Here is an 8,245-nt window from a genome sequence, read left to right on the forward strand (position 1 = left end):
GAGACCATTCACGCTAAGCACAGCAGCAGCTAGTACTTTTCATCTGCACTTAGGGATGCATTTTATAGATCAGAAACAGCGCTGGCCTCATTTCCTTCAGCCCATGGGTGGCAGAAATAGGACTGGAGCCAAAGCCTCCCTCCTCCCACCTGCTGCCTCCCACCCTCCCACCACTAATTCCCGTTACTGCAGCAACTTGCCAGAATGGGACAAGACCGCCAACTCTCTGAACAGGGGGCTGGGGAGAGGGGTGGATAGGAAGGAGAAAGAGAAGAAAGGGTTGTCATATTTAGAAGAAGAAAAAAAGCAATACTTGGGACATGCTATTTATCTGAAACTAAAATTTAACTGGGTGTCCTATATTTTATCTGGCCACCCTACAAATAAGGGATGGAGAGGTGGGCGGAGAAGAGGTGGATGGATCCATGCTCGTGGAAGATGGTGGCAGCGCCTGCAGGTGGGGCAAGGATGTGGTGGGGGAGGATGGCTCAGCATCGGGTCTCACCCTTGCCCCCTGAGGGAAAGGTCCCACCCCTAGGCTGCAGCGGGGGTGCAGAGGAAGCAGGGGTGGACCGTTTCCACCCTTGGGGCTGAGGCTGCTGTGAGCTGTGCCGTTGGATTATCTGCATCTGTCCCAGCTCCTCGACTGCAGTCCACAGACCCCACTGTGGACAGAGGTGGGGACTTGCTACCAGGAGGCAGGAGCAGGGGTAGCACAGACAGCCTAGGCTAGGGCTGCAGCCAAGAGCCAAAAGGTGCCCCTTGGCATCGCCGATGCCCAGCCGTGGCCAACCCACAGCCACAGCTGACGAGCAGGACCCCTCCTGCACCCTGCCTCCAGGCGCCGAGTCTCGCTCAGGGCCAGGCGCTTTGTTCTGAGCGTCCAGGCGGTGACATGGGGAGGGAAAGAGACCCCACTTAGCCTTGGCCAGTGGGCCCCACAGTCTAGCAGTGGTCAGTGAGCAGCATAGCAGCAGGAAGGTGGAGGCCTGCAGGCTGCCCCCTGTGTGTGAAGGGGGAGACCCAGACTTTGCGGAGAAGCAAGACCTGAGCAACCCACAGAAGCCTCCTGGGGGCAGCCATAATGAGAAGAGACATTGCCCCCCTCCCCAGCCTCCTTACATTGGCCCAGAGGAGGCTGAGGAAGGAACGCGCCTCACCTGGAGCCCACACGGGACCCCAGGGCCCAGCCAAGCTGGGCCGGGCTGAGCGCGTCCACATTCCCCCACCCCAGGCGCCCCCATCCACCTGCCTGCAATGACTCCTGATTTTAGGAATGGCTCTGAAGCTTCTCACTCACGTGGGATTTAGTGAGAGTTAACTGCTGACGGAAGGCTCACCGCACGTGGACTTCAGCTTCTCATCTGTAGGATGATAACGGTAGCACCAGGTACCGAAAAGGCCGTGACAGAGTTTCCATAATAGCGCCTGGCATGCAGTAAGCGCTCCAGCCGTGTTCTCCGTGGGTGTCGTTTGATGATTCTTGTCCAAAGAGGGAGCTGCATGATGATGAGGGGGGGAAGGTAGCAGGGAGGGTTCAAGGAGCAGGTACCATTAAAGATGGACCCCGAAGGCTGAGAACAGAGGGATGTGGGGGTGGGGAGGGCATTCCCAGCAGGCGGCATGACCTGGGCAAAGCCTGAGACTGGAGGGGTCAGGGGGGAGGCAAGGTCAGAGGTGCAGGGTGTGTCACGGTGAGAGATGAGGCTGCCTCGGCAGGGAGGCTCTGAAATCTGGGCTGGGATGTTCAGACTGGGTCCCGGGGACTTCCAGGAGTCATAGAAGATATCAAGACACAGAAAGGATTTGAGGAGACTCAGTAACAAGCAGGGTCAGATCAGAAGAATGCTCCTTTACACACTGGGGCTTTAAGGAGTGCCCAAGACTTTTTCGTATGAAAATAAAACCATGGCGATCACCCTCAGATGCACATCTTCGAATCACCATCCAATTATTTCCTCTGGGTAAATTCTTAGGACTGGAGTCCCTGAACCGTATAATTGGCATACTTGCTCTCTAAATTACTCATCTGATGACACAGTCACCAATTGTTTGTCCTTGAAGTGCATGTGTCTTGCCCATTATAGTCATAATAGTGATTAAATAGCCCCCTCGGTGAGACCCACTCTGGCCGAATTTGCAAGCCATTTCTCCTGTAACCCTCTCAGCAGCTTCAGAGGGTCGTTACGGAGTATTGTACAGTGAGGGAACCAAGATTCAGGGGGGTTAGGTAACTTGCCTAAAGTCACACAGCCTGTGAGTCAGCTCTACGTCTGAGTCTGTAGAGAGCCACGGGCTGGAAGGCAGTAGGAAAGGGGGATGGGGGAGGTGGGAGGGTTTAAGGGACTCCAACTCCAGGAAACAGAGACCCAAACACAATGTGGATGTAAAGCAAATAAGCCACATCACAGGAAACACTTAGCTTGGAATCAGGCCTACTAGGAGTGATTGAATAACATGTATGCTTCTCAATAATCTTGAAAGTGGTTTGAACCAGCCAAGGTGGGCAGATTGGAAGGTGCTGCCTTCTCGTGGTGGTCCTGAGCATTGCATGAAGCGGCCACTGGGGGACCTAACTCCCAGCATGCCCCAGGTCAAAGGCCACCAGGCCCCCGGGGTGGGAAAAGACATCTCCCCCAACCCCACCAGGGGTCTGCCTTATCCTCTCAGGCCCCAGGAAAGCAATTTCCTGTTACACCCAGCATCTGCCACTTCCAGTCCAGTTGACCTCTCTGCCTGTTTCCCATCAAATGAGGTAACACAAGTTAGTCCAGTCACTAAGAACTGTCCCCTGTCCCCTGTCCAGGAAAGAGGCAGTTGGAGACAGTGTCTCCCACCTCTCGAGGGCTGGGGTGCTTGGGGGAGGTGTTCCAGCGGATGCCTGCCACCCCAGAGCAAAGTTGCTGATAAATACAGGATGCCTCGTTAAATTTGAATTTCAGATAAACAAGGAAGAATTTTTCAGTGCATATACATTCCATGCAATATTAGGGACATACTTGTACTAAAGTCTTATTTGTTGTTTAAGCCAAACAAAACTTAATGGCGCATCCTGTTACGTTGTTATATCCAGCAGCCCTACCCTGCAGCATTCAGAGCAGAACTGGGAGGGGCAACGGCCCATTCTGTGCCTGGTGCTCTGGACCTCCCAGGTCAGCTCGCACAAACTGCTAGGAGGAGTCTGCTAATCCTACCTCACCAAGGGGGGCTTCCCTGGTGGCTCATCTGGTAAAGAACCCATCTGCCAGTGCCGGAGACTCAGGAGACTCAGGCTCGATCCCCGAGTCAGGAAGATCCCCTGGAGAAGGAAATGGCAACCTGCTCCAGTATTCTGGACTGGAAAATCCCATAGACAGAGGAGCCTGGTGGGCTACAGCCCATGGGGTTCCAGAGTCGGACACAACTGAGCACGCATGCACGCGCACACACACTGAGGGGCCACTGAAACTCCCGCTGGCTCAAAGGCACAGAGCGGATGTGTGCGGGGGGACCTAGGGGAGCCCTGCGGCTGCAGCTTCCAGGACAGATGGAGGCCCTGGCCCTAGGGGCTCACATGGGGTGGGCTGGGGCTACTAGCACAGCAGTGGAGGGAGCCCGGAGGAGGCTCCAGAGACAGAGGCTATCTTGAGGGGGTGAACCGAGGGAAGACTGGGCTGAAGTCAGGTTCAGGTGGTATCTGCCCAACAGACTCCCCTCCTAGTGTGTATTTTAGGAGACTCGCAGAAAAAGGACAATGCCCATCCCAGAGGAGGCTGGCAGCACCAAGGTAGAATTCCAGGCATGTGCAGGGGACCACTGGTGGGCAGGGAGGTACCAGACAGGCCCAGTGCTGGCCACTGTGAGCAGTGCGTTCCCAGAGACACCAGCCTCCACCTCTGAGGCCCCCAGCCCTGCTCCCCCTCACCACGTCCCTGCTCATCCCCAACAGAAAAGGAGAAAACTCAACTTCTTGAGGATTTATTGGACTGAGAGCTGTCATGCCTTCCAGCCAGGCCCCAGCAGGCCTTGCACCAGGAAGGGGCAGAGAATCTGTCCTCAGGGTCCCCACAGGTGTACTCCCATGTTTCTCCGAGTGCCTTGCTGCTCCACCATCATGACCTGGCTGAGCCTTTGGGAGTCCTGGGTCCCCAGCTTGCTAAGTGATCTTGGCCGTGTTCCTTGCCTTGTCTGGGCCTCAGGTGCTTTACCCTCCATGGGAGGATGTTATTGTCCTGTCAAGGGACAGGGCTGGGCCCACTCAGAGTCCAGGCCGGCTCAGTATCACAGATTCCGTGGAAGCAGATGGGGTTCAAGTCCTGTCTGTGAGTCACTGCAGCTGCTGCACTGAGGTCTTTGTCTTTCGGGTTCCGACCAGTTTAAGCCCACTCAGGTGCCAGGGCTTCAGACCCCAGAGAGCGAGGCATCCGCATCCCCTGGCAGGAGGAGGGAGTGGGAACAGAGCAGGGAATGGGCCGGCCCGCAGGCCAGGATGGCGGGGCAGGTCAGGAGGAGCTGGGCTTCTCCACTGAGGGGTAGAGCTTGCGCAGACTGGAGTCCAGGAGGAAGTCCACCGACCTGTGGGGAAGTGCAGGTCATGACCCAAGCTGACCAAGGGACGCTCGTGGGGGAACGGGAGGCAGGAGACCAGGGCTAGGAAAGGGACCCCTGGACGCGGGACACAAGTGCCATTCAGGTGGCAGCCATCACCCTCTTGCTTATCCAGTTGGGAAAACTGAGGCCCAGAAGGTAAAAGATTCATGCAGGGCCTCCGGGTCATCTCTGTTCCCATGGAGAAAGACGCTTCCTCCCACTCCATGTTGGTCTGATTGGGCTGGTCCCATCTCTGGTTCTAAGGGCGGGCACATGACCCAAGCCTGGCCCATCAGAAAATGGAAAGTGGCTCAGGGGTGGGCACTCGGTCCGGGATGGACCAATGACAGCCTTCCCTGGGATTTTTGCTATCACTATTAAGATGCCTCCTATGGGCTTGCTAAGCTGGTGGGAGGGGAGCTAGGGGTTGCTAGGAGCCATCTTTACTCCTAGGAAGGGAAAGTGACTAGAGCCAACATGGGATACAGTGGGGAGAAGGCCAGCCGAGAGACCTACACACCTAAGAGCATCAGTTGGTTTCTTGGTCCCAAGTAGCTGAACTTTGCAGTTACACGAAACAATCAATTCCTATTTTACTTAACCCAAGTTTCAGCTGGGCTTCTGCCACCAAAACTTCTCAAAACCCATCCTTCCCAGGGTGCACCTGTTCCTGCCTACCTCTGGTTGTTTTCTAACACTGAGTTTTCTTTCTGGGAACTGACTTGTCCTCTGTCCCATACTCTCAAGGCACCTCCTACCTTTACTGCCGATGTACCTGCCAGATCATATGACGAGGCCCTAGACTGTCCTTTCCATCTCAGGAGCCCCAAGTGCAGCGCTGCCCCTGCCGCAGGTGTTCTGTGGAAAGTAGGTACACTCCACCCCTCTCAAAGCTCAGCTCTGCCGGTACAGTGGGTGATCCCTGGGGCTGAGGGGCACACCCACCTGTCGATGGGGTGGATGATGACGGGGATGGCGAGCAGCCCCAGTGCAGTGGTGGTCCACTTGCGGACAGCCAGAGGCCAGCGGGTGGCAGTGCTCAGGATGTACAGGGAGGCTGCACACAGGCGGTTGATAGTGAAGCCTGGGATGGCCACAGAGGCCAGCGCCTGCCACACAAAGGTGTCCATCACAGCCACCGTCACCCTGCTGCTGCGGCCTGCCTCAGGGCCTGGCACCTGGTAGGCACACGAGACACTTAATGCAGCAGGGGCAGAGGCGGAAACCTCTGTGGACAGGGGAGACTGGACCAGGGAGAGGGAAGGGAAGGCGGGGTGGGGACAGAGCCACCTAAGTGTTGGGTTCTGGACTCTACCAATTCAGGGCTGAGTGTGGACTCACATCCAGGACCAGGGTATAGACTATGTCACCCACAGGACTGGGGGTGGGGGTCACTACCCTACAAAGGAGAGGGTACAGAGTGTACCAGGCCAGAGTGTGGGGACTAGACTGTCCTACAAGGGACTTAACCATGTGCAAGGCTGTGGACTGACCACAAGGGGGCGTGGGCCAGGGCGAGGGGTTGAGGGGCAGGTTAACACTCACATCTCTGGCTTTCTTGCCCTTGTCAATGGCATCGGCCAGCACGTAGGAGCTGGACACGCCATAGCTCAGCCACACGACAGCTGAAGGCACCAGGGAGCGGAAGGCCTCCCCCACCTCATTGGCGTAGCCTGGTGGGGAGAGGATAGTCAGTTCCTGAGCCCTTGGGTTGTTCCACAAGGGGGCACTGGAGACAGCTGGTTCTTACCTCAGCCTGCTGAGGAACAGCTGGGTGAGTGTAGACAGGGAGCGTACCCCTCTGAGCCTCCGGGTCCCAGCCTATAAAACGGCACCCATGACGGCCACCCCAGCTGGCCTCTCGTGGGAGAGCTGAGCACAGACACCTTTCTCATCACTCACCTGCCTTCACAGCCTGGGTTCTAGAAGCATTTGGCTGGTGGGCAGAGGCAGTGAGAGAGGCTGACTGAGGGCAGCCCCACTGCCCAGGCACTCACCACATGCCCGGATTCTCTGTACCTGGTCTCATTCTACCCTTACAACTACCAGGCAGTGAGAGACACCCAGTGGGCATCCCTCTGCCCTGAGGGGGAAACAGGCTCAGATGCAGTCAGTGAGGAGCCAAGATGGGAGTCCTAATGCCCTGAGTCCGCAGCCCGCGGGGGGCATGCCAGAGAGGGGAGCCCGCTCACCCGGTCCTCCGAGCTGGACTGCAGCTATCACCTGGGAGACCGACCAGCAGAAACCCCAAGGGCAGGGCTGGGCGAGCCAGAGCTGTGTGACCCTGAGCTAGTTCAGAACGCTCTCTGTGCCGTCTCTGCCCCGGCTGAGAGAGAACCAAGATGCTCCCACCATCTCCAGGCCCCCACGGGCCTCTGGCAATTCCTGCTTCCCTAGCCACGTGCTGTGGGGTCGCTGTGCCCCTTGCCCGGAGCTCACCCAGGTACCGCACCCACGTGTCCCGGAAAAGGTCGCGCTCGGCCCCCCGCGAGGGCGGCTCGGACATGGCGCTTCCGCCAGGGTCTCAGCCGCAGCTGCAGGTCCTACCGCCTCGGCTTCCACCAGCACTCCCGTTCGCCGCGGCGGGACCAGCCCAAGGTCCCGGACTGAAGGACAGGTCGTGCCGTCCCGCCACCAGGGAGCGTCTGCAAATTCCCCCGCACACCGGAGCCCCTCTCCCTGGCTTGGGTTTTACAGATTAATTTTCTTCACGGTTTTCTCTAGAATTGAGAGATTGGCGCCATCCTCTTCTAGCACTGACTGTGGTGGTGCAGCCAAACAAAGGCGATTCAAATACGGGATGCTGCGCTGCACAGCTATGTGACCTCGGGCAAGAGCCTGTAACCTCTCTGAGCCTCACTTTATTCATTTGTTACAGGAGGAACAGGACAGGTTTACTCCTGGAACGATTTCCAGGATTAATTACATGTCATCGCTGATTGAGTTTACTACCGGCCAGACTGTTGGCTAAAGACTAGATGAATTGCTTCTTTTAAATCTTCCCACCAGCCCCCGCCCCATCCCACTCCATTTTACAGGTGAGGAATAGAGACAGAAAAAATAGATCACTTCCCTAGAACAAAAAACTGCTGAATAGTGAAGCTGGCATTTGATTCCAGGCAGCGTAGGTCCAGTTTCCATGCTCCTAAGGTGAGCTGAGCACCTAAGGCAGCGGGGGTGAAGGGTGAGAACCCCACTGAGGTGGATGTTTGGACATTTTTCCCCATCTGTACCGGGGAATGTGGGATCTTAGTTGCACAACCAGGAATGGGACCCACGCCCCTACACTGGAAGTGTGGCAGAGTTTTAACCACTGGACCCCCAGCGAAGTCGCTGCTTGAACTCTACTGGAGACCCTTCTCCCTAGGGGCCTGTGCTCTCAAGCACTGGGGTCTCACTAGACTGCCCTTCTTCCCAGCAGGACCTCGAATGAACAATAAAGGAATGAGGCCAGGGAAACAGACTTAGGGTACAACACTTAAGGGAAATGGGCAGAACAGAATGACAAGACATGGGGTTATTGATCACTAAAGAGGAAACTCTTAGCCACCTGGACTTCGGTTTACCCACGTGAGGAATAAATGCACTTCACTAAAGCTCTGTGAATCCCTGGGGGAGGGGGGTTGGGTATCAGCAAACAAAGGCATAGCCTTTAAACACAGGCAGTCCTGGGTTC

The 8,245-nt window shown here is 56.5% G+C and overlaps 1 protein-coding gene across 2 annotated transcripts; it reads right to left on the reverse strand.

The window, feature by feature from the left end:
• Nucleotides 1-3,941: 3,941 nt before the first annotated feature.
• MTFP1 (mitochondrial fission process 1) lies at nucleotides 3,942-7,287 on the reverse strand. 2 transcript variants are annotated; one of them, XM_043436658.1, is made up of 4 exons: nucleotides 7,009-7,287; nucleotides 6,115-6,242; nucleotides 5,515-5,678; nucleotides 3,942-4,554 (listed from the first exon to the last, which is right to left on the reverse strand). In XM_043436658.1, the coding sequence occupies exons 1-4, from the start codon at nucleotides 7,073-7,075 to the stop codon at nucleotides 4,482-4,484; spliced, it is 432 nt and encodes a 143-aa protein (XP_043292593.1). In that variant the 5' UTR covers nucleotides 7,076-7,287; the 3' UTR covers nucleotides 3,942-4,481. The 2 variants fall into 2 exon arrangements, with proteins under 2 accessions (XP_043292593.1, XP_043292585.1); XM_043436650.1 differs by having other exon boundaries at nucleotides 5,515-5,747; nucleotides 7,009-7,235.
• Nucleotides 7,288-8,245: the final 958 nt, after the last annotated feature.

This window comes from Cervus canadensis, chromosome 1 (genome assembly GCF_019320065.1).
Source record: "Cervus canadensis isolate Bull #8, Minnesota chromosome 1, ASM1932006v1, whole genome shotgun sequence".
Lineage (NCBI taxonomy): Eukaryota > Metazoa > Chordata > Mammalia > Artiodactyla > Cervidae > Cervus > Cervus canadensis.

Coding starts and splice junctions, on each gene's coding strand:
- MTFP1 (XM_043436650.1), bottom strand. CDS start 7,075: ATGTCCGAGCCGCCCTCGCGGGGGGCCGAGCGCGACCTTTTCCGGGAC. Junction 5,748..6,114: donor AGGGCAAGAAAGCCAGAGAT/GTGAGTGTTAAC, acceptor TGTGCCTACCAG/GTGCCAGGCCCTGAGGCAGG. Junction 4,555..5,514: donor ATCATCCACCCCATCGACAG/GTGGGTGTGCCC, acceptor ACTTCCCCACAG/GTCGGTGGACTTCCTCCTGG.